The sequence below is a fragment of the Anas acuta genome, chromosome 25 (assembly GCF_963932015.1).
Source record: "Anas acuta chromosome 25, bAnaAcu1.1, whole genome shotgun sequence".
Taxonomy (NCBI): Eukaryota; Metazoa; Chordata; class Aves; order Anseriformes; family Anatidae; genus Anas; species Anas acuta.
In genome coordinates this window covers 2,498,391-2,523,662 of record NC_089003.1, presented here as the reverse complement: position 1 = coordinate 2,523,662, position 25,272 = coordinate 2,498,391, and the positions used below count along the sequence as shown (strand labels likewise).

Below are 25,272 nucleotides of genomic sequence, written 5' to 3'. Positions count from 1 at the left end.
ACGGGGCTGGCTGAACACCCACAAATCGCCCTCGCTGTCCTCGCCCAGGGGACTGAGCCTCCTCCACGTTTGGGCACGCAGCACCCCGGTCCCGGGGGTCTCACCAGACCCAGGGGAAAGGCTGCTCCTGGCTCTGCAGGGGTGTGCATCCCTCAGGCAGCCCCCTAAAGCGTCCCCCCGCTTTAGCCAGCTCCGCAGGCACCATCCTCAGCACATTGCCAGGGGGTCACATTTTGGGCAGCTGTGAGCCAGCGGGTGCCAAAATGCCTCCGCTGGTGGGGAGCAGGACCCCGCGGGGCTCTCAGAGAGACCACTGCATGGGGCTGGCAGCACTTGGGGAGCCTTGTGCCACGGGGCCAGGCAGCCTGGGGGCCCTGGCAGGGCACTTTGGCTGCGGGGGCTCAGGGTGGGCACGCTGAGGGTGTCCCGAGGGGCACAGCTCCTGCACACCGCTGCCAGGTCTCTGCATGCTGCTGGGGGCGGTAACAGGTGGGGGGCCGGGGGCTGCACCAGGGCAGGGGCAGCAGCCATGGAAAGCCCACGGTAGCACGGGGGGGGCCCACATCACACCCCGAGAGCTCGGTGTGCTGAGCAGCGCCTGGTGCTGTCGGTGGTGATGAGTCAGAACCAGCTATGGACACGCATGCACATGCTTGCACACGCGTGTGCACCCCTCACATGTGTGCATGTTCCCCCTCTCCCCCCCCCCCCGGGAAAGGTGAGGGCCCAGCAATGCGGGCAGGATGCAGGTACCGGCTGGGGGGCTGCTGCCTGCCGGGGGAGTGGGGATGAGCCCAGCCGTAGGGGGTGCAGAGCCCCCCAGGACCCCCACTTCGGAGCCATCTGGGGTGCCCAAAACCTGTGGTGCTGTGGTGCTCCGTGCCCTCTCCGCAGGGTGCTGGCAGCTGGCCCTGCTCTCAGTGAGCACACAGGGAATAGGTGCCCACCTTGGAGCAACCCCTGCACCCCCCCGGCACAGCCCTGCTCCCCCTGCAACCCCCCAAACACCCCAGTGCCCCCCCCAAAACCCCATGAACCCCCAATGCCTCTCAAGCACCTCCCCTGAACACCCCAATGCTCTCCCAGAACCCCCCGGAACACCCCAATGCCCCCAGAGCACCCCCCTCAACACCCTAATACCCTCCCAACACCCCCCCAACACCCCAATGACCCCCCCTGCACCCTCCAAACACCCCAATGCCCCCCCCAGCTGCTCCCCCACAACACCAGCACCACCCTCTGCACCCCTGCAAACTCCCGTGCGCCACAGCACCCTCCTGCACGCCCCCAGCGCGACCCCTGCAGCCCCCCCCCGGCCAACCCCAGCACCCCCAGCACCCCCAGCACCCATGGGTGCCCCCCCCGCAGCCGCTCCCGGTCCCGCTGCGCCGCAGCGCAGCCAGCGGAGGGCGCCCGTGGGCAGCGATTGCGCCCTGCGGCAGCGCCCGCACGGCTGGGGGGGTCCCTGCGGGTCCCAGGGGGGCTCTGGGGATCCCAGAGGGTCCCAGGGGGGCTCAGCGAGTCCCGGAGGACGCCCTAAGGGGGTCTCAGAGGGGCTCAGGGGGACTCAGGGGGTCCCAAAGGAGGCCCTAGGGAGGTCCCAGAGGGGCTCAGGGGGTCCCGGAGGTGGCCCTAGGGAGGTTCCTGTAAGCATGGGAGGTCCCTGAGGGACTCAGAAGGTCCCTGAGGGTCCTTGGAGGGCTCGGTGGGTCCCTGCTGGGCTGCAGCAGGTCCCAGAGGGGCTCAGCAAGGCTCAGGGGGTCCCTGGGGGTCCCCACAGGTCTCAGCAAGGCTCAGGGGGGGTCCCTGGAGGTCCCCGCAGGGCTCAGGGGAGCTCAATGGATCCATGCGGTGCTTGGCAGATCCCAGCAGGTCCCTGCAAAGCTTAGCACAGCCCTATGTCAGGACCTGAAAAGTCCCAGAGCATCTCCAGCACATCCCCCCACTCACGTCCCTGTACCCCCCATATCATTTTGGGTCCCCCCCAGCTGCTGGCACCGCCACCGGGGCTGCCGAGGACTCTCCAGGGGCTGCGCGGTGCGGAGCAGGGTGGGGGGGGATCACAAGCATTTGCCCTTCCCTGCAGTGGCTGCTCGAGCGCAGTTCTTTGGGTTTAAAAAAAAAAAGGAAGAAAAAACAGGGGAAAGAGCAGCTTGGGAGGATGCAGCCCGTAATTACTGCTGCCTATCAGGAGGATCAGCTGCGCTCCAGGCAAGAGCGCGGTGCCAAGCGCGGGCAGGTAATTGCCTGATGCCAGCCAGCCAGCTGACAGGAGGCTTTGTCTTCTCTCTTTGAAGTCCCCTACGGAAAATCATTAGTGCTCTGAACCATCGGGGCTCCAAACCATCGGGGCTCCCGGGTGGAGCTGTGCAGCTCAGCACCGGGGGCACCAGGGCGAGGGGGCAGCGGCAGCGCTGCGAGGTCGGGGCCACGAGGCTGTGGGGCTGCCGGGGAGGTTTGTGGTCGGGCACCTCTCGGGCACGGGCTGCTTCAGCCTGATTAATGACTTCATTAAACCGCCCGCCAAGTATGCATGAATGAGTGGCCAAATCATTACAACCGCGTGGGAAGTGACAGCGCAGCTTATAGGGACTGCTCTAGGGGCAGTGGCATGTGTCACCCCAATGCAACAGGGCTGGGGCAGCCCCTTCCCTTCCCTTCCCTTCCCTTCCCTTCCCTTCCCTTCCCTTCCCTTCCCTTCCCTTCCCTTCCCTTCCCTTCCCTTCCCTTCCCTTCCCTTCCCTTCCCTTCCCTTCCCTTCCCTTCCCTTCCCTTCCCTTCCCTTCCCTTCCCTTCCCTTCCCTTCCCTTCCCTTCCCTTCCCTTCCCTTCCCTTCCCTTCCCTTCCCTTCCCAGACCCAGGGGGCCCAGCTCAGCTCCAGGACCCCACCACAGGAGTGGGATTTCCCTAGAAAATTGCTCTCTGCCAGGGCATCTCTTGCATCCATCCTCCGGTATCATCGGGGCCATGCTCGTGGAGTGGCTCTGCACAGGGGTCAGGACAAGCTTTGGGACCAGGAGGGCACAAAATCCCGGAGGGGGGTCCCCATCACATCCCCATGGGGTCACCGGGTGTAAGCGTCCGCGCCGCAGGGCAGGGGGAAGGGATGAGCTGGAGGAGGGCGATCGCTGCCCTTCCCCGGGTGTTTCGGGGCTGCTCGGCCTCACCCTGCGTGGCTGGGAGGCTCGGAGTCACCGTGGGTGCTGGGTGCGGGCGAAGAATGAAAGCTGGAGCCGCCACTCGTTGCCTGCAGTCAGCATGGGAAAGGAGGTGCCCGGCTCCCTGCCCCGCTCCGGGGTGAGAGGAGCGAGCAGACGGGGCGGGCTGGCGTTGCCACACCGAGCCGAGAGGTGAGGAAACGCAGGAGCTGCTTGCTTATCTGGAAGACAGATGCTGAAAGAAAAAAAAAATAATGTGGGAAACTCCGAAGGTTGGAGTTTGCTGTGGAGATAGAGCCCAAACAGCCTGTGAGACCTCGGGAGTTTGGCTCTGCCTCAGACACACAAAACATTCCTTTGTCTGGGTAACACGAGCACGGCTTTGTCTGCCTGCCTCTCCTTGACCAGAACCAGACCCAAGGGCTCCCTGGGCATGGTTCTGACGGCACCTCGAAGGGGTTCAGGGGCAGGGTTCTGGGCTCTGGACCAGGGATTCCCCACCTTCGGTCCCGGCTCGGGGAGTCACCGCAGAGGGAGGCGAGCTGCTCACAGCCAAGGGGGTCCTCGCCCCCTGGCAGGGACAGAAGGGCTGAGCAGGCCTTAGAAGACGAGGCTGGTTGTTTTCCAAACCGCTTTAGCATCCTTATTGCTAAAAACCTCACGGCTAAAACCTCAGGACTAAAACCTCATGGCTAAAAGGTGCCAGCAGAAAAGCGCTCAGCCAGACTCGGTGAGCTGGCGACACGAGGGGAGGTCGCAGCGCCTGGGTGGCCCCGAGGGTGTAAAACTGCAGCAGGGCCAGGGGAAAGAGATCGAAATGCCTGCTGCAAGCACACCCAGCGCCAGCCAGGTCTGCCTCCCCTGAGCAAAGCCGAGATGACTGCTCAGTGCCACCCGTCCCCTCGGCTGAGACAAGCAACAGCGCACGAGGTGGCTGCGTGCTCGGCGCTGATTCACCGGGGATCGCTTCCGAGTGGGATCTCCTCAGCCCACGCCACGCTGCACCAGGCAGAGCTGGGCTCGGAGCTCCGGGGAGGTGCTCGCCGGGGAGCCGAGGCACCGAATGGAGCAGGGCCAGGCCCACGCCGCGGGCTGGTGCTCTGCTAACGGCTCAGGACACCAGCCGGCACGGGGCAGCATCGCTCGCTTCCACGCGCACCGAGAGGAGGACAAATCTGGGAGCCTGGTGGTGCCATGGGACTGCCGCTGGCTGCTGGTGGAGGCTGCCTGAAGGCACAGCAAGGCCTGGAGGTACCTCTGGTGGGACCCAGTTTGGAGAAGGACAGCACAGGGTCACAGAACCGCAGGGTCACGGCGTGGTTTGGGACCTTAGGGACCAGCCGGTCCCACCCCTAGGCTGTGCCCGCTGCCCCATGGCTCAACCTGCCCAGGAGGGAATTTCCATTGCGCGCACATCTCCAAATTTCCTTTCATGGTAACAAATCTAAGAAGGCTTCTTTTTTTTTTTTTGCAGATAATGTGTGGGGGCTGTCAGGACACGTCCTAGCAGTTGATAAAGAATCAGCAGCTGAGATAGGAACAAAGGCAGCACATTTCACTCCACGCCTCGCTGCGTTTGTTACCCATCTCGGTGTTGTTCAGAGTCACGGAGCGCAGCCCCAGCCAGCCGGTCCCTTCCTGCAGGAGACATCGCTCTCAGGGTTGTGACCTTCAGCGAGTTTCTACTGAGCTCTGAATTGCTGAGGTGCACTCGGGAGAACCTGGCCCACAGGGGAAACCCGATGACTCCTAATTAGCTCATATTCATTACATTAAAAGCCCAATTATGTGCTATTGTTTGAGGCAACTGCAACACTGCTGACCCTGGGCCTTTTCACACCAACCCTCACCGCTGCCTTTCTGCTTGCCCACCCCCAGCAGATAATTTCCCCTCCGTCCCGTGCAATCCAAGCGGTCCCGGTCCCGTTCTCCATCCCACCCTGCAGCACACCTGAGGGCGAGATAACATCTGCGACGTGCGTCTCGCTGGAGCAGACGCCGATAGCATCTCCCGAGCGCGATGATGTATTTTTATCTCAAGGGAATTTGTTGTGGGCGAGTGTTTCAGGAGAGCCTGGGAGGCTGAATTCCTCCCGTAGCACAAAATAGCTGCTGCGCCGCACGCGGCTCCGGCACGGCTCCGGCTGCGTCACGGTGCCCTGCTGGCAGGGCTTGGCGCGAGGGCAGCTTGGTGCAAAGGGTTTTGGTCCCCCAAAGTTTGGGAATTGAGTTTGGGATTGCTGAGCAGCACCCAGCCAGAGGTCTGGGCAGCAGCAGGCTGCCAGCACATCGATCAGAAAAGACCAAGAAAAGCCGATTCTGCAGGATGACCTCCAGGTCCAGATCTCTTCCCGGCTGTAATAAAAGAGCTTAAACGTGGGCTGAACATCTGAACTCGGATGGTGCAGAATAAAAGCCCCAAACCCTGCTATTTCCTCCCTGTGGGGTTTTGCCTCTCCGTATGGCAGCTGTACCTCCAGGCTGACTTGGCCTAAATCATGGGGGGTGACCCGAGCAGGGATCTGGAGCTGAGAGCACAGGTTTGGGCTGACACGAGGGGCTCGGGGCCAAGGCAGGAGCTGCCTGGAGCCGGAGGGTGTTCGCTGGGAGCTGGAACACGAGCGAAGCCAGCACACCTGGAGCAGCCCGGCGCAGGGGTGGCCAAGGGATGGCTCTCACGCAGCTCCCCCACGACGCTGTGCCACGGGGACTGTTGGGAAACACCAAACCCCCCGCTTCGGAGGGAAGCGGGCCAGCAGCCAACGCTGCTCGGAGCCTCGATGCATTGCACAGCTCCGTGCTGCAGGCTGAGCGCACACATCCACGTGCTCTGCTTTTTTTTTGGTGCCGGGGTGCTCCCGGTCCCCTTCTTTCCCCCAGATGTGGCACGTGTGCGTCCCAAGAGCCCAGACCCCAAATGTGAAGCAGGGCAGCTCCCAGGTGGTGCTGTCAGAGACCACAGCCTCGGGCTGGGAGGATCTGGGGTTTGCTTCTGGTTACGCTGCTCCCAGGGGGGCTACCCGGAAAAATCCTAAAACCCCTCTGCAAGCTGCTGAGGACTGAGATCGACGCTCTGTTAAGTCCCTGAGAGCTAACAGGGTTGTTGCTGTTGTGTCCTTGAGGGAACAGATGAAAGAAAGGAGGCACTATGAATTACCAAGGGTGAGGCTCTGGGAACGTTTTAGCAACTCCAGAATCAGTTAAGTGCTTAGAACGAGAAAACAGCCAGAGGGGGCCCGGGAAGGAAGGAGATCACCACAGGAGAGAAATCACAAAAGGCTTCCTAATCCCTCTTACTCTTTCGCTACCTCACAGGCACCTCTGTTAAAAGAAAGAATAACTCCTCTTATCCGTGAATGACATCTCTGGAGCCGGGCAGGCCAGCTGGTTGGGCGTGCGATTTTCCACTGTGTACTGCAAGACCTGGCGCCACACCACTAAAAGGATTTTTTTTTTTTTTTTTTTCCGAGCAAAGAATAAAACAGTGCAGTGTCTCCCTTCCTGGTTCTCTGCTGCTTTTTCACGCTAATACCTGTCCAGCTGCATTACTGTAATCACAAGGCTCAATCCCTTAATAACACAGCGCAGGTGTGGCTATCGGGATGGCTGCATTACCTCACCTCTGCGCATCTCCTCCGGGTTCTCCTGCTTAAACCCTCTGCCTTGCAGTTGGTGTTGTTCCTCACTGCTGTTTGTGTTGCCCATCACTCAGGCAACACTGGTCCTGCTGAATTCAGTTAGCGTTACTGTCCTGCGGCTCCAAATTTGCAGGAAAAAGCAGATCTGTGTCCAGGCAGAAGGGTAGCTGAGGGCTGATCTTATTCTTCCCACCGAATTGTATGTAAAGTGTCCTGGCAGTGGGTGCACGATGCAGTTCCAATTCTTTTTATCTGATTTAGACTACCTAAACATTACAACTTGCCTCAGCAATGAGATAGGAGAAAGTGAGGCACGGAAACACTTGGCTTCTACAAACCTTGCAGCAGTCGGGGGCTGCTTCTGTGCAGTTTGTGCAAGGCGATGGAGCAGCGCAGGAGCTGTCGGAGGCTCGACCCCAGTGCCCAGGTGCAAGTGGGAAGCGTCAGGCACCTGCAGTTTAAAGAGGCTGAAACACCACTGTTAAGGGGACTTTCCAATCTCTGCAGAGATTCACCCTGAACCAGTGCATAAGCAGAAATTAATGGAGTTTCTTCTGTTTTGAACTCCAGAATTTCTGCCAAGCGCAGTATCAGTGCTCAAACACTGCCAGGTCTGTGCTTGTCCCGGGATAGAGGTCCTGGGTGGAACGTTTCCATCTGGCTTTGGATCAGCCCAATATAAAGATTATGGATGCTCAGAGCTCTTAAGTCAGCAGCTTTCGTTGGCTTTTGACTCTTTTAAAAAGCAAATAAATAGATTTTTAGATTTTCAGGGTAAAAGACACTCGTGGGCAGCTCGGCATGTCTCAGGGGATTCACTTGTTACTTCACGAAGGAGCAGCGGGGTGGAGTTGGAGCGAACACCTCCACTCTCAGGTGCAACAGCAAAATGCTAAAACGTAGCCCTGAGCAAGGAGCCTTCAGTCCTGAATCACGCCTGGGTGCTGGGAACGAAAGCGGAAAGAGCAGCTCCTGTGTGCGCTGCAGTGATCCTAGTGGGATGTGACAAAAGACAAGAAACCAGGGGAGAGAAAAATGATGATTCTGGAATTTGGCTACGAGTGTCAGGGGTGACGAAAAACGCCGGCAACGCCTCCTGCCCGGGCTATAAAGGGCTCCAAGCCCGGGGGAAGCTCACTCTCGCTCTCTGCGCTGCCGAGCCGGGTGTCCCTCTCCAGCGCCACAGCTCCACTGCCCCTCGCCATGAGCACCACCACTGTCAGGCAGTACTCCTCCTCTTCCTCCCTCGGGGGGCTGGGGGGAGGCTCCAGCAGGCTTTCCTGCGTGCGCGGAGGAGGCTACAGAGCCCCCAGCGTCCACGGAGGCTCCAGCAGCTACTCCATCACCTCGCGCATCGTCTCGGGGCTGGGCAGCGGCTATGGGGGCAGCTACTGCAGCAGCGTCGGAGGGGGCTTGGGCGCTGCCTTCGGGGGTAGCTACGGGGCCGGCTTCGGAAGCGGCTTCGGGGCCGGCTTCGGAAGCGGTTTCGGAGGTGGCTTTGGAGGGGGCGATGGCATCCTCCCGGCCGGAGAGAAGGAGACGATGCAGAACCTCAACGACCGCCTGGCCGCCTACCTGGACAAGGTGCGTGCCCTGGAGGATGCCAACACCGACCTGGAGGTGAAGATCCGGGAGTGGTACAAGAAGCAGGGACCTGGTCCCGACCGGGACTACAGCCCCTACTACAGGACCATCGAGGAGCTCAGGAGCAAGGTAGGATGCTGTGGTTAACACAGTGGGACATCTTGTAATTAGAGAGGAAGCAGAAACACTCACTGCTACCTCTAATTAGTTAGGTAACCGCGTGCCTCAGATACACACACAGAGTGCCAGGCTGGGAATTGGGAGATTTCTCAATGTCAGGTCTTGATTGCATCCTTCTAGGTGGGAACAAAGACCGTTTTCACCGAAAGAAGCAGAGGTAAAAGTGCAAAAATGAAGAATTAGAGACAGATCTGCACTGATAATGTGCATTTCCCGAGACTTTAACATGCGCACTTGGGAAAGTTGGAGGTGCCTGCAGACTATGAAACACCACGTGGTATTTGTAAACATCCACTCAGCGACTGTGCAGAACACTGTCCCTTATTTCAGCTCCTTGTAATGATGTAATTTAGGCGCTAAGGAGAAAAAGATGGAACTCGCCAGCAGTGAGTTTTTTGCCTCCTTTCAGCAGTCACTGCCACAGGGTCAGGCTTGCTGCAAACCCACCAACCCAGGCAGGATTTCCCCCAGTTCTGGTTTGATTCCCAACACCCCCTTTCGGGGGAATTGCTCAAAAATTGACTTTGTTCTTCTCTGTTACTGCTTCCGTACAAATCTGCCTCCTTGGCACCATACCTGATGTCCTCCCAGGCTCTGCCCCGAGTCTTTTCCCAACATGGGTTATTTGCTCCTTTATTTGTAATATAAAATCCAGAAGCTGCAGGCACCTGCTCACTGCACTTTGCTCCATTTCTGCAGTCAACAAATTAAACCCATCCCAGCACGAACGGCACAAGGGCTGCCAGCCACGAGCACCTGCTGGTCCATCTGCGCACGGTGCCGTGGATGGGAGAGCGGCAATTCCTTCCCGACCCTTGCATAATCACCGCGTGCCCTGGAGCATGGGAACAAGTGCTATTGTCTGATCTCACCCATCTCGTGTGACTTCATGCTGCCTTTTGAAATCCTTAGTGATGGAATTTTGGAAGCGGAGGTCACGGAGTTTTAGGAAAGGGAGGACATCAGACGCTGTCAGTCTCAGCTGTGCCTCACTTCTTGTCGTGACTCAGTGTAGTCTTCAGTTCAGGAAATCCCAAACTTTCCCCAAATTGGTCCTATCCCTCCTACCTCACGTGTGCGCTGATCAGCCATTTCTGACAATCCTTTTGTGCTTTCTATTTATTCTCCATCCTCCAGGTGCTGGTGGCCACAGTCGACAACGCCAACCTCCTCCTGCAGATTGACAACGCCAGGCTGACAGCTGATGACTTCAGGACCAAGTAAGCCACGTTTCCTGGAGACAGGAACGGAGTCTGCAGAGATATTTGATGAAACGAGGGGAAAAATAAACCACCCCAAACCCAGAAAGGCAACTTGGAGGCAAAGCCTTAAAAATGAAGGTGTCATTTCCAAAGCAGCTCATTACCTAAATCTTGTAGGCACTTAGGGGTTGTCTTGCTTCCATCCAGACCTTCACTATTATAATCCCACAGCTTGTTGCTCTCTGGTTTGAGCTCTCCTGCATGGACAGCTTGCGCTGAGCTTCTGCTATGCTTTTAATTTCTGTGCATATAGCTCAGCAGTGCCCAGACCCAGTGATAAAGCCCCACCATGTCAGGGGGAAGGCAGTATTAAGGACTCAGGGGGGCACCGTGCTCTCAGGTGCTCCCCTCACTCAGGAGCACTCACCATGTGTGCACCACGGGGGTCACGCAGCTTTGACACAACACCAGCAGTGCGGAGGACGTGGGAAGCATTTGAGGGGCTCTGTCCCAGCAGGGCAGGATCTCCTGCGTCCTTCCTCAGTGTTCCTGTGCCCGCAGGTTTGAGACGGAGCAGGCTCTGCGCCTGAGCGTGGAGGCTGATATCAATGGGCTGCGCAGAGTCCTGGACGAGCTGACCCTGGCCAGAGCTGACCTGGAGATGCAGATTGAATCGCTGAAGGAGGAGCTGGCCTACCTCAAGAAGAACCACGAGGAGGTGAGCACGGAGCCGGGCTCAGAAAAGTCTCCAGACTGGGGCCAGAAATACGAGCTCTGGTCCAGTCTTAGGCTATGCTGGATTTCCTCTGCTGGGGGGGAAGATGAGACCTGCGGGTAAGGGAGCAGAGATGATGTGTTATGGATGACAGCATCCACTATGGAGCCGGGGTAAAACCCGGTCACCACTTGATATTTCAGTAATGTCCACGGTGGCTGTTAGAGGTTTATTGACATCCCAGCAGCTCCAGCCATGGCAGACCAATCTCACGAGCAACGAAGCCAGCTGCAAGCTCTGATTTATTCTCAGAAAAAAAGCCAGATTTAACTCAAATGGAGATTTCTTAAGATAGAATTTGGGTTATTTTATTTGTGATAGCAGAGCATAGGTCCCAGTTTGGTCCCTGTTGCTACCTGCCCCAGAAGTATGTCCAGGAGGATGCTGTCTTTCCTGAAAAGCTGTCTTGAGAAGAACATCCTTATGCATGGATTGGTGGATCCATGAAGACGTGTGTCTCTTTTCCTGCAGGAGATGAACGCCCTGCGTGGGCAGGTGGGTGGAGAGATCAGCGTGGAGATGGACGCTGCTCCTGGCATCGACCTCACCAAGATCCTGACCGACATGAGGGAGCAGTACGAGAGCCTGGCCGAGAAGAACCGCAGGGATGCCGAGCAGTGGTTCTTCAGCAAGGTGAGCTTGCTTGCCTGCCTGCATAACTGTGGGGCCTGAGGCTGAGCCCCCTCACCTGGCTGTAACGGCACGGCTTGGCCTTCTTGCAGACGGAGGAGCTGAACCGCGAGGTGGCCATCAACACGGAGCAGCTCCAGAGCGGCAAGACGGAGATCACGGAGCTGCGACGCACCATCCAGAGCCTGGAGATCGACCTGCAGTCCCAGCTCAGCACGGTACGACGGGCTGCTGCCTGTGGGCAGGGGGTCCCCTGGCTGGTCCCCTCCCTTCCCCATCATCCTTGTCCCCCTCTGACCCCGTCCTTCTCCTCTACACACAGAAAGCGGCGCTGGAGGGCACCTTGGCCGACACAGAGAACCGCTACGGCGCCCAGCTGGCCCAGCTGCAGGGGCTGATCACCAGCGTGGAGGAGCAGCTGGGCGAGCTGCGCTGCGACATGGAGCGCCAGAACCACGAGTACAGGGTCCTGCTGGACGTCAAGTGCCGCCTGGAGCAGGAGATCGCCACGTACCGCCGCCTCCTGGAGGGCGAGGACGCCCAGTGCGTAAAGGGCTTCGCTCGGGTTGGAAGGGGACAGGTGGTAGCAAAGGAAATACAAGATGAGCAGCTTATACTCTTTGGAGGGTCCTGTGAGCCCATTTCCTGACCCGTGGCATGCCACCAGGTCTCCGTTTTCACTCCTGCTCATGCAGAACAGCCCGGGGGTTATTAAAGCACTGCAGCATCCTTGGGGAAGGAGCAGGTACCAGCGCTGCTCATTGCAGCAGGGCAGGGTGCTGCCTTAATGCCCGAACCCCCCCGGCACTCATACCTCCTGATCATTTTCTTCCTCTCAATCTTAACATGAAGTAGTCTTCTGAAGGCATTTTAATTATATTCTGGTACGAGAAGAAAAGGCAGGGTTTAAGATACTGGTGGTGTCCTAGAGACCGCTCACTCTGTTCCCCGTTCTGACTGTATTTCCTTTTTCCCCTCCTGCAGCATGTCCTCCCACTACATCTCGCAGCCTGTGAAAGAAGGTAAGAACGCCTCAGTTCTGCAGCACTGATCACACCGAGCTGTCACATCCTTATCACCGTCTTAGTACAGACTCATACTTACTAAGATAATAAAATAACCACTCTACTAGCTTTTTCCAAATGTGAATTGACAGGAGCAATTCTTCTGATATACCCAAACCATGTTTTAGAACACTATTGGTGTAGACTGAAGCTCTACTAAAGTATTTAGGAGCAGGAATGCTGTTTTTTAATTGTATTTCTGAGGCAGCTGCTGCTAATAACAAATCCACCCACGAAATTTATGATTAGCTGCTTGAAATAACTAACAGTTCCTTCTTTCTCCACTGCAGCTCCCGTAACTACCCGCCAAATCCGCACGATCTTCGAGGAAGTGCAGGACGGGAAGGTGATTTCCTCCCGCGAGCAGGTCACCCAGGCTGCCCGCTGAGCCGGCGGCGTGGTTTCCTGCAAACCTCCCGCAGCAAAGCGCGAGAAGATGCCAGCTTTGTGTGCTCCGGCTACGCAGCTCCGGAAAAGCAGCTTCTCTTTTTATCCCACCGCTGCGTCCCTCGCCCTTTCTCTAAGCGCCGTGCTTGGAAATCAAATAAAGCTTTTGGCATTCGTGCAAACCCGAGTCTTGTGGCATCTGGTGGTGCTGCTCCTTAGGGCCAGGCTGCCCCAATACCTATAGGGCAAAGCTCCTCTGGAAGCAGCAGCGTTCTCCATTGCTGGTCTGCAGGTGGTGGGTGAGACACCCACGCTTCTGAGCACCCGAGCCCTTGCTGCTTGGCTATGGGTGGAGGTGGAGAGAGGAACTGGGAGAGGAGCAGGTTACAGGGTCACGGGAGGTGAGACTTGAGAGGGGTTTTGGCTCAACCGAGGCACCGTGAATTTCTGCCACGTGCAGTGACAGCAGAGCTGAAGCTTTTGGATCAGGGAGCCCAAGCAAGGAAGGGAACAAAAAGCAGGACACGCAGCCAGGACCCTGCGAGCAGCTCTGCTCCTGGCCTTGCCCCGGTTGTCCTGCAGTCCAGACACAAACTTCGTGGTGAAATGAGGCCGTGGATGGGTTAGGGATGCACGGGGTGGTGCCCCTCTAGAAATACGGCTTCGCTTAGTTCTTGCTCTCAAAGCACTGCAAAGGGATGCTGAGAACAAGGGGTAGTAAGTGGTGGGCATGGGCTCTGCAAGCAGAGACAGAAGCTCTTTGGGGAGGTCCTTCTGGCACTCCTGGCTGTCAGCAGTGTTCCTGACACAGCAGATCTCGGTGCCGTCAGCTGGCCCAGCTGTTCCTGGAAAGCCAGTTCAGACACATTCTTGGCTGGGTTCTGCCATTATTACTTCATAAATCCACCTTTCAGATCAATGGGGTGATTCAGAAAGGTGCTGCTCGATGTGTGTGAGAACAGAGCTGGCCACGCAGCTTTAAGTCCCCTTTCCAGAAAACCTGCCTGCATTGTATGCAGATATAAGATAGAATCAGAATTCCTGATCCCCAAAACATTCAAAGGGTCCCCACAGTGCACCCGTGCTGTGGGAAGGCACAGGGGTGCCTGGTCTAGCCCTGAGCTGGCTCCTGCCTGGTTTTGGGTGCAGCCCCGTGAAGCCCAGCCTGTTTTTGGGTGGGCTGCACCCAACCCATCCATTGCAGGGCACTCTGCTCCGTGTGCCCCCTGCAGCCTGCACCCCCCTGGGGTTCCAGCACGGCGCTGGTACCCGAGCGAGGCAGCTGAAAGCACGCCCAGCATCTCCCGAGCTGCAGCACACGTGGCTTTGGCTTGGAAGCTCGTGGCTGACAATCGGTGATCTCATTTCCACTGGGATTCCACCAAAGGACACACGAACACATCCCGGGGAAGGAGTGCTGTGGGCAGGAAGGCAACTAACACCGCTGTTACTGACACCGGTGGCGGACAGCCCAGGAGTAAATCACGGCACAAATCCTGCCCCGAGGCGGTGCTGCTGCTGCTCTGCCCTCCTTGCGACCGCTGCACCCGCAAGGGCTCCGTGCGGAATGCGGGCAGGCACGGAGCTCAGATGGATGAGAAAGGAGGGGACGGACCCCCCAAGTCACCTCGTAGGGACCCCCAGGTCTCCCCATGAGCAGTACAGGGACCACCAGGACCTCTCGCAGCTCCTCTGAGCCCTCTGCCCTGCAACTCCTGGCGTGGAGATGCTGAAAGAGCCTCTCTGGAATCCGTCCTTGCTTTGTGTTTTTCTCCTGGAAAAGCCCGGGCACATCCACGCTGCTGTAAAAACAATAAATACCAGCTCGCTAACAAAATCCCCTATTTTAATTACGCCTGCTACTGCAAATTGCAAGATAGGTGTGGAAAGCAGATGTGGATTCTCTCCTGCCTAAAGCGCTGACAATTAGTCCTCACCTTAAGAAACCCGTTGAGGAGGGAGCTGCAGGTGGTGGCTTATGCAGACAGGCAGCGGCAGCTTGAGGCAGGTTTCAGAAAGAGGGATTTTATTCCAGAGAGACGGATTGACTTCTCAGGATACAGGGATTTAATCTGGCATAAGAGACCACTTTATTAAGAGATACAAAGGGGTGGGTTTTCCACTCCTTTTAGGGAGCTTCTGTGTGATAATTTGATATTCGCAAGCCCACTAAAAAAAAACACAGATGTGTTCTTGTCCAAATACTTCCATCTACCATGTCTGTGTGTTGAATACATGTTTGGAGCCAGATTTTTATCTCCATTTTCCTCCTGGAGACAGAACGGCATGTTTAAACACCAACACGCTACCAGGAAATGACTGTTATGCCATAGAAATGGCATTTTGATTTTGAAATATGTAAGAAACAGGCTCCTAGTGTGCACGGGAGCCTGATTTATTAATAGGTGGCCTTTTATTTAAAAGAGAAGGTGAAACAAACAATATGTAGTCATTAGTGGTTGTGTTCAATGGGAGGTCATGCTACATAACGACTTAGAATTTTTAATTTGTTGTTTTAAGCCTTAATTAACACCTCCTAATTTTAATTGCTGCTGGGCGGTATTATCAAAGTATCCTAGACACTTTGAGCGACGTGTATTTTTACAACACTTATAGCGGTTTAACAGAGAACAAAGGATGAAAGAAAAGGCAATTTCATGTAAGGAAAGGACTTGCTGTCCGCCTCGTAACGCTGTGATGGTTTTGTATCCTGTGTAGGGGCTGTGGGGAGCAGGTTACTGCTGCTGGCTGACTGTCCTGAAGGCTTCACCAGCGTCCAGGCTGAGGGTTTGGGCTTGGAGGGGGACTTGCTGGTGTCGCTGGTGGTCCCCTTTCAGCGGGGATGATCCGTGAGCTCTGCCTCTTGACGTTATCGAGGTGAAGCTGTGGATGGAGCTGGAGAAGAAAGTGCCAGGCTCGGAGCTCCCGGCCCCTGCCTCCCTTGTGCTGTGTCCAAAGAGGAGAGGAACAAAACACGGGTGTCAAGCGGCTCCGTGCCTCGGCTGCTGGTGCTCACACCACAAGAAGGTGCCTTCGCCAAGAGACCGAAGGCTCCCTCCATCCGGAGAGCACACGGAGGAGCTTTTGGGTCTCCTCCTCCTCTGCCAGCGGGCTGCTGTGCAGATCTGCCTCCGAGCGGGCACATCTGCCGCTGTGCTTCCCCATAGCTGCCAGCGAGTGGAATCCCAAGGGCACGTCCCAGCCCCGTATCGCTCCCAGCTGCCTTCGCAGATGGGAGGGCGTCGTGCCATTCAAAGCTACTTAGCCCGTACCTTCGTTGCGTATTTCCAAGTTCTTTCCCCCCCGTTCCTGGCAAGTGATCTAACGAATTAGTTGGCTGTTGGGAAGGGGTTGTTGGGGCCTGTCGATGAACACAGTCGAACAGCTCACCGTGCGCACACATGAGAAATATCTGCTCTTCCACACCCTGCATGATTAGCGAGTGACACTCAGGGTTGCGGTTTCAGCACGGAGAACCGACAGCCGAGCTCGACCACGCATGGGACACGGGTCTCCGGAGCCTCCTCGCTCTGCAGGGCAGCCAAGATCCCCCAAATCCCTCTTTACACGGGAGCTGTGAGCTCCAGACTCACACTGAAGTCGTCCTCCCCGCTCACAACTGATTGGGATGTTCACACCAAAAGCAGTGTTAGCGTTAGCTGCTTCGCCACGGTGCTGCCAGCTTCCAGCTCTTTGCTCCCCAGTGCTCAGTGACCAGGAGCCCTTTTCCCAACATCCTTCATCTGCTTGATGCAATTCTCCATTTTTTTTCCTGGAGAATCCACTGATTTGTTAAGCTATTGCAGCTAGTAGCCATGCCCTGCCCTTTCTGAACAGTTTTCAAAGCTTGTTCACAAAGAACCAGGGGGAACAACCCCTCCTTACTGCCTGCCCTTATTCCTCCGCTCTTGGGTGGTCTCAGAAGGGCAGAACTGAATGAGCCCTGAAGGACTGACTCCTTTTTCAATGCTGGATGAAATGGAGCACTTGCATTTCCAGGACTGGCAGCCAAATTCCTTCCAGCACCGCTGGGCTCACAGATGTGGATGGATTTTGGGCTTCCCTGCTTGGTCGTGGTCTTGCAGCCAGGCTGTGCGGACAGTGTGAGCAGGGGACGGCGGTAGCTGGGACAAACAGACACAGCAAAAGAGATGTTGACTTAATCCACTCAAACACAGGCTGAATTCTGAGCTAACACCACAAAGGAATATTAAAATGTAGCCCTGAGCAAGGAGCCTCCTCCTTTGAATCACACCTGACTATTTACTTGGAAACGGAAGAAGTTTTAAAACGCCCTTCTTGAGATAAGGTGTTTCGAGTGAAATATGACAAAAAGCATGAAAGAACAAAGGAAAAATGACGATTCTGGAAGTTGGCTCAGATTTTAGGAGTGATGAAAATCATCGGGAATGCAACAACAAAAAAAAAAAAGCGCCGGCAACGCCTCCTGCCCGGGCTATAAAGGGCTCCAAGCCCGGGGGAAGCTCACTCTCGCTGTCTGCGCTGCCGAGCCGGGTGTCCCTCTCCAGCGCCACAGCTCCACTGATCCCTCGCCATGAGCACCACCACTGTCAGGCAGTACTCCTCCTCTTCCTCCCTCAAGGGCCTGGGAGGCCTGGGGGGGGGCTCCAGCAGGCTTTCCTGCGTGCGCGGAGGAGGCTACAGAGCCCCCAGCGTCCACGGAGGCTCCAGCAGCTACTCCGTCTCCTCGCGCATCGTCTCGGGGCTGGGCAGCGGCTATGGGGGCAGCTACTGCAGCAGCGTCGGAGGGGGCCTGGGCGCTGCCTTCGGGGGTAGCTACGGGGCCGGCTTCGGAAGCGGCTTCGGGGCCGGCTTCGGAAGCGGTTTCGGAGGTGGCTTTGGAGGGGGCGATGGCATCCTCCCGGCCGGAGAGAAGGAGACGATGCAGAACCTCAACGACCGCCTGGCCGCCTACCTGGACAAGGTGCGTGCCCTGGAGGATGCCAACACCGACCTGGAGGTGAAGATCCGGGAGTGGTACAAGAAGCAGGGACCTGGTCCCGACCGGGACTACAGCCCCTACTACAGGACCATCGAGGAGCTCAGGAGCAAGGTAGGATGCTGTGGTTATCCAAGTCCTCACTAAAGTCCCTTGTTTTAAAGATGAGCCTGTCCCTAAAACCTAAAGGGACAAGAATTAACAGATGACAGGTAATGGTCTGAGATGGGAAAAGAGAAATACCTTGCTTGGAAATCGTAGCCATAACCTGTTAGCAGCAGTTTATGGACCAATTCCTCCACGAGGCACAAGGATGTGCTTTCAGTTGGGTATTTCAGTGCAGGGAGGAAGGCGAGAAGGAAAACTGGAGCCTGAGGGTATCGGACACTGGCTCAGTTCTCAGGCATTGCCCACTTCTCCTCGATGCTGCTCCTGTCCCAAGTGTGTGCTGCCTTTGCCAGGCTCCTGACTGAGCATTCTGCAGGCAGGGACACGTTATCTCCTTGCCCCTGTTCCCTCCTGAAGAATGATTTGCAAGCTGTGATGCCAAGCAGTTCTGGTGAAGATCCTACAAATCAGATCGTTTCTAGCCTGAGAGGAGGCTGAGCAGAGGAGTTTAAAATGAAGGAACTGCCCCATGGGATGCTTCTTCTTTGGGAGGTGCAAGCACAGGCTCAAGTGAAATACCAGGAGGAGCCAGGGCAGAGGGGTTGCAGGAGGTGGCTTCAGAGGTGCTGAACTCAGCTGAGCTGAAACGCAGCACAGGAAATCACGGCCCAGCTTGTTCCTTTGTTCCTAGCAGCCCCCTGGCTGATTTTAGGCAAAGGTCCTTGGGCAAAAGGATCTGAATCTGTCCTTCCCCTCCTGCCCTGCCATCGTGTTCCTCCCCACGACCAGCTCTGCCCATATTACTCACTGGGAGCTGACTGTGTGGTCCTTCAGCACTGCCTACGCCAGGTGACAGCATCCTTGGTCAGCCCAGGCTCCACCGGAGGGGACGGAGGTGTGCGGGTGGGCATCTGTCCTGCCTGTGGTGGCAAACGCCAGGGAAAGGGGCAGTGGCACTGGCAGGCTCTGGTCAACCTAGAACTTTTCAGTTCTTTTCCCTTTCTCCTGGCTTCACGACGGGGTGAAAGGCTCTTGCCTTGACACACGAAGCTCCTCTTCAAATTGCAGCCCATCGGGCGCGCTCTGACCTGCAGCACGGAGAGCTGCGGAGGCGAGCAGTGAACTGCTGGTCTCAGAAAGCCTCTGCCCAGGGCGAGGCAGCCCCTTCCTCCCTCCCCCTGCAGCTGCCAAATTGCGAGCTCAATATTCCCTCCTGGATTACTGCTAAAACACCCCCCGAAGCATCACAGCTCAGCGCGAGCTTTTCATTAGCTTGTGGCTACAGAAATTACTGCTCATTAAATGGCCAATCATTTTCTGAATCCCAGAACAAATATTCGCACCTGGGGTGCAATTACGAAAGCAATCCGGGCACAAGGCACTCCTTCCTCACCTCCCTTTTCGGCTGGGCCGTTCAGTGCTGCCAGACGTGGCCCAGGGCACTGCCAGGACTCTGAGCGCTGCGGGAGTGTCCGGAGATGCCGCTCCAGCAGGGAACAGGCTGCGACACGTGCGCGTGCCGGTGCCTTCACAAGACCAAATTCGTGCCAAGGAGGGATTGAGCTGCAGCATCCCGCCTCTGTCTGCAGTCCCTGTGGAAGTCCAGCCCAAGGGCAGGCGGTTCTGTGCTGCTGCAGTCCTGAACAGGAACTCCGACAGCAACATGCAAGTTATGGAATGACCTTTTCACTCCTTTTTTTTTCTTTTTTTCCCTCCCAGATTCTTGCTGCTACCGTCGAAAATGCCAACATCGTCTTACAGATCGACAATGCCAGGCTGGCAGCTGACGACTTCAGAACCAAGTAAGTGCAATGCCTCCCGGAGCTCCTGGGAGGAGGGAGGGAAAAGCCAGCCCGTTAAAGGCTTCTCTTTGCTTTCTGCAACTGAAGTCGCACCACCAGCTCACTGCTGGCTGTGGGACATTTGGGTATGTGCATCTCTTCCTGGACACAGCGTTGTCCTGACATTCCTGCTCTGTAGAGAGCTGTGCATGCACGTCATGCAAGGTGCTTGGCAGAAATGCACACGCTAGGGAAGAAAACAAGAAGAAAAAATCTGTATCAGCAGGGCTCCATGGATTAACTGTGAGTGTGTGCCCGCAGGTTTGAGACGGAGCAGGCTCTGCGCCTGAGCGTGGAGGCTGACATCAACGGCCTGCGCAGAGTCCTGGATGAGCTGACCCTGGCCAGAGCTGACCTGGAGATGCAGATTGAGAACCTGAAGGAGGAGCTGGCCTACCTCAAGAAGAACCACGAGGAGGTGAGCACAGAGCTGGGCACAAACTGGTGCTGACAAAATGGACCTTGTGTGAAATGGAAAGGGGGCCAGGTGCAGCGTGCAGGACTGTCTGCAATGAGGGCTGTCAGGAGACACAAAAATGCACATGGGGAAGGGCGGTGATCCCTAAAGACAGGAGGTCTGTGAGGTTCGGCTGCTGGGTGTGAATAACAGGAGTGATATGAAATTTGTCACGGTGAAAATATGATGATTCCACTCCGATGTGTCTTTTCCTGCAGGAGATGAACGCCCTGCGTGGGCAGGTGGGTGGAGAGATCAGCGTGGAGATGGACGCTGCTCCTGGCATCGACCTCACCAAGATCCTGGCTGACATGAGGGAGCAGTACGAGAGCCTGGCCGAGAAGAACCGCAGGGACGCCGAGCAGTGGTTCTTCAGCAAGGTGAGCTCGCTCACGTGCCCACGTAACCCTGGGGCTCAAGGCTGAGCCCCCTCACCTGGCTGTAACGGCACGGCTTGGCCTTCTTGCAGACGGAGGAGCTGAACCGCGAGGTGGCCATCAACACGGAGCAGCTCCAGAGCGGCAAGACGGAGATCACGGAGCTGCGACGCACCATCCAGAGCCTGGAGATCGACCTGCAGTCCCAGCTCAGCACGGTACGAGGGGCTGCTGCCTGTGGGCAGGGGGTCCCCTGGCTGGTCCCCTCCCTTCCCCATCACCCTTGTCCCCCTCTGACCCCGTCCTTCTCCTCTACACACAGAAAGCGGCGCTGGAGGGCACCTTGGCCGACACAGAGAACCGCTACGGCGCCCAGCTGGCCCAGCTGCAGGGGCTGATCACCAGCGTGGAGGAGCAGCTGGGCGAGCTGCGCTGCGACATGGAGCGCCAGAACCACGAGTACAGGGTCCTGCTGGACGTCAAGTGCCGCCTGGAGCAGGAGATCGCCACGTACCGCCGCCTCCTGGAGGGCGAGGACGCCCAGTGCGTAAAGGGCTTCGCTTGGGGCAGCGGGGTCAGAGGGGACAGGCAGTAGGCAGAAAAATTTGCTGGCCAGGGCCTCACCCTGATTGCAGCTTTCAGGGCTCGTGCTGCTGTTCATGCCAGCCCCAATGGCTCTGCCCCTGGCTTCTGTCTGCAGTGGGATGTTGCAGCGGGCACCGGTCCCATCTGGAAGGGGGCAATGGTCCCTCTCCCTCCAGGAGACACCGAGCACAGCAGATGCTGTTGCAGCCCCCATGAGACTTCTCTGTTTTGCTCCTCTGCCTCAGTACAGAGCCCACAAAGCAATAAAGTTTGTCCCTAACTTCTCTTTTGTTTTCTCCTTCTCTTGCAGCATCTCTTCCCAGTACTCCTCTGCGATGTCCTCGCACTCCGGCAGGGACGGTAAGAGCGCACCTTGCCCCGCACGCCATGCACACAGCTTCGAGGCTTGCTCCTAGAGCAGCTGCCAGCCTGGCTGAGGAGCAGTCCTCAGGTGTGCCTCGCCGGCTGAGGCAGTGTCAGCAGCCAGGACACGGCGTGCGAGCATCTTACAACGAGTAACCACAGGAAAAAGCTGTCAGGAAGGGAAATGCCTCGCATGCCTTTATCGCAGGAATGATTCGGCCTAAATGAGCCCTGTGACCGAGCAGCCAGCGCTGCACCTGGGGGCAGACCTGCAGGACCAAACCGCACCAGGAATTTAGGGAGTGGGCCCTTTGCCTTCTCGAGCCTGCTCAGCAGCCTGGCTCTTCCCTCCTCCAGCCCTACGGAGCTGTTCCAAGCCGTGCTGGCTGGCACCCCGTGGGATTTCCCACATCATCCTCGTGCAGCACCCGAGCCCCTGGTAGGAGATCTCTCCCCTCCCTGCCCGCCAAATAACTTTCTCCCTCTTCCCTTGCGCAGGGATGACGTCCTCCCGCCAGGTCCGCACAATCGTGGAGGAGGTGCAGGACGGGAAGGTGGTGTCCTCCCGGGAGCAGGTCGCCCTCACCACCCGCTAACGGTGCTGGGGACCCTCGGCCCCAGGCTCAGGCTCGTGGCCGCTGACCCAAGCCCTGGCCGAGGCTCTGTTTGCTGGGGCTGTGCCGCAGGCAGCTTCACCCGGCTGCTTCTGCGCCCTGATTTACCCTGATTTTTGCGCAGGTGCTAACCTGCACTCTGTACACATTTAATAAAGCTTTTTTTTTTTCATCCATGCAACTGCAGACTTGTCTGTCACTGATAGGTGATCTCGCAAAGCCCCGGGGTTGTGTGTTCGCGCCAGGGAAAGTCCTGAGAAACCACATGAAGGAGCCGGCGTGGGGAGGGGAGCGGAGGAGCACGGGTTCCACTTGGCGCAAAAATAATTCGGGGCAGCTTTTAACACTGAGCACAGGCCCATGGGATGACTGAGACGTACACTGATCGTTTTGATGTGAAACGAAGGCAAGGATGCTTTCGGACAAAGTGCCAAACAGGAGCTGATTAAAGCCAACAAAACAAAGCTCTGTTCTCAAAGTCTTGATATTGTAAAGAATCCCTTTCACCTACAGGCTGAACTTAAACGAGCACAGCATCAGACGGCTTGGCAAACCTTGCACAAACATTCCTTCTGTCTCATTTGCCTGTCTTAAAATCACACTATTAGGCGCATTGCACGAAAACTTCATGCAGGCATTTTAACGTTGCCGAGGGCTGCGTTTAACAGGCTCTAAAGTAACCACTGCTTAATCTGCAGCGCGATGAGTGGCAATAACTTTTTATCACTGTGACATCTAGTAGATCGCTGCTAAAATCCTTCTTGAAACATGAGCTGGTTATCGTTATGTCAACACCGTCTGCGGGCACGCTGCCACGCAGGACGAGGTGATGCAACCCGCGCACGGGCAGCCTGGTACCGGGCTGAGCCTTTGCTTTGCCCACTCACTTCCCACGGAGAGCAGCAGGAACCAAAGGGTGCTGCGCTTGTCGCACGTCCCCCACGTGTATTTTGTGGGCTAGAGATGGGAGAGAACGTCATCTCAGAGCCAAAAGGCTGGTGGATCACTTAGATCCAAAAATACACAATATAAGGATATTAGGGAGAAATTCTGTACTCGGAGGGCAGTGAGCACCACCCAGGCTGCTCCGAGGAGCTGGGGGTGCCCCATCCCTGCAGTGCCCGAGGCCAGGCTGGATGGGGCTGGGGGCAGCCTGGGCTGCTGGAGGGGTCCCTGCCCGTGGCAGGGGTTGGAATGAGGTGGGCTTTGAGGTCCCTTCCAACCCAAACCATTCTGTGATCCTACAAGGGGCTTCTGCGGCTTAATTCAGGCAGGTTTGTCTCTTGGATTGTTATTGATGATTCATCCTCTTCAGCCTCCGGAAAGGCATCGAGGCACTTATTGAACAAGAACAAAGGCACGCACCCGGCCTGAGCAGACTCTTGAAAAGAGCTGACGATGCCATGTGAGGCATGACGAGACAAGCAGAGGCACGGGAAGGTGATCGAAGAAGTGGGGAACCCGCCAGGTCTTTCCAGAAAAGGGAGTGTGTTCAGAGGTGATGCTATCATTCTGTGTTATTGTTCAGCAATTACAGAAAAAAAAAAAGTAGGAAATGAAACAAAAACCAGAGTGCAGGGTTCATTGACTGTATCATGCTTTGCTCAACTGCAGACCTTCCTTGCGGAAAGAGGAAGTCTCCCAACCCAAGCGAGCTACACCCGTCTCAGAAATAAAAACTAGATCAAGCAAAACTGTCCTGTAGCATCAAGCTGTCCTGCCCTTTATGGCGATGGACAAGGTGCAGAGTGGAAATTCTGATTAAACTGAAAATCACAGAATCATAGAATCATTAAGATTGGAAAAGACCTTCCAGATAATCTGGTCCAACCATCACCCTACTACCAAAATGTGTCAGTTTTTGCCATCAGAAGAGATTGATTTTATTTCAGTTGTACATGTAGGCAGCTATTGGACTCTCAGGCCAGAATGCCTCAAGTGTACCGAACACAGAAGGGCTTTCTGGAAAAAAAACAACCATCTCAATGTAAGTAGGAGGCTAAAAGAAGGCACCAGCCCAAGAGCACTGCCTCTGCTGGTGGCCCAGTAAGGCATGGCCAGAAGGACGCAAGGGAGAGATTGCAGGAATGGCCTGAACTGAATGCCTGGGAGGTGAGCTGGGAGAGCCGATGGGAAGCCCAGCTTTGTAATCCATTCAGTTCCATTGGGAGGATTGTATCGGGCATTTTCCTGATTCACCAACATATATTTGCTTTAACAAAAAGGCTTAAATCCTGCATAAGGCTCTTCATAACCCTATTACCACAAACAGGATGGAAGGCCATGCTTAGCACACGTACGTGATTGCTGTGTTGCATTACAGTGATCAAACAGAAGGAAAATACCACCTAGCCATTAGGGAATTTATTTTCTATTATTACACCTTGCTCTACAATTACCGCTTGCATCTGTGAAATGTGGACAAATTATCACACCCAAGAGATGGAGAAACATTGGTTTTGGGGAGCGTTTCTCGAGTTTTCTGCAAGATGCAAGAACAAGAAAAGCTTTGGTGGGACTCAGCAAAGATTTATAAAAGTCCTCTGCAAAGAGTGGTGAAACTTTAATGGACAGTAAAACAAAAAAGGAAAACCAAGAATGTCTTTGAGAGATATTTCATCAGCTGAGACATGGAGACAAGTGTGTAGGATGTGCTGGTGTCAAGCTTGATGTGTAATAACAGGAGTACATGCAATGAGTAAGACTTAACATGAGGATTGTGTTTCCCACCTTTAAAGCTCCGTGTTCACATCAGATGTTCTACAACGCCCTTAAGAAAAGGATTACTATTATTGTTATTTCCGTCCTACAGAGCATGAAATTGAGACTCAAGCTGAACGATTTGCCTGGAGTGATTTACAAAGCTGGGCTCAGAACCCTGGCGCTTCTGGCGTCATCAGCGAGTCGGAAAACAGTTTCGGTGCAGCAGTAACACCCTGAAAACCTGGGAATGACAGTTTAGTCAACAGCTAGATAAGAAAATACTCGTAAACAGTATTCACGAGAATTTTCTAGGGGCGAAATCCTGAAGCTTGGCTGAGAAAGAGCAGCTGTGGGGCCGCTCACAGCTCTCACCGCTGTGCCGATGCCTCCTGATAAGGATCGCCAAGCCAGAAACCAGAGATGAACAGGCTGAAGGGACTTCTCTGAGCCCTGGCCGTGTGTTTTGGGTGCCAGCTGCTGCCTGGTGCTCAGCCTCTCTCCCTTGGCACTCCCTGGTGGTTGCTTCGAGCCCAGACGTGAGCGTGGGCTCGCGGTCAGGCAGGGCGAGGGGCGGCAGCTCGGGGCTCCGGTGCCGCGCGTGAGTCACGACGTCTGCGGGGCAGTTCTGGGTGCGAGCACAGCTCAT

The 25,272-nt window shown here is 56.2% G+C and overlaps 2 protein-coding genes across 2 annotated transcripts; both read left to right on the top strand.

The window, feature by feature from the left end:
- The first annotated feature begins 7,712 nt into the window (after positions 1–7,712).
- Positions 7,713–12,789, top strand: LOC137844570 (keratin, type I cytoskeletal 14-like). Its single transcript, XM_068661040.1, has 8 exons — positions 7,713–8,509; positions 9,698–9,780; positions 10,324–10,480; positions 11,009–11,170; positions 11,260–11,385; positions 11,490–11,710; positions 12,152–12,189; positions 12,522–12,789. Exons 1-8 carry the CDS (start codon positions 8,000–8,002, stop codon positions 12,617–12,619), a joined length of 1,395 nt encoding a protein of 464 aa, XP_068517141.1. The 5' UTR covers positions 7,713–7,999; the 3' UTR covers positions 12,620–12,789.
- Positions 12,790–16,964: 4,175 nt separating this feature from the next.
- On the top strand, positions 16,965–22,095 carry LOC137844569 (keratin, type I cytoskeletal 14). Its single transcript, XM_068661039.1, has 8 exons — positions 16,965–17,692; positions 19,406–19,488; positions 19,789–19,945; positions 20,203–20,364; positions 20,454–20,579; positions 20,684–20,904; positions 21,257–21,306; positions 21,808–22,095. Exons 1-8 carry the CDS (start codon positions 17,174–17,176, stop codon positions 21,903–21,905), a joined length of 1,416 nt encoding a protein of 471 aa, XP_068517140.1. The 5' UTR covers positions 16,965–17,173; the 3' UTR covers positions 21,906–22,095.
- The last annotated feature ends 3,177 nt before the right edge of the window (positions 22,096–25,272 follow it).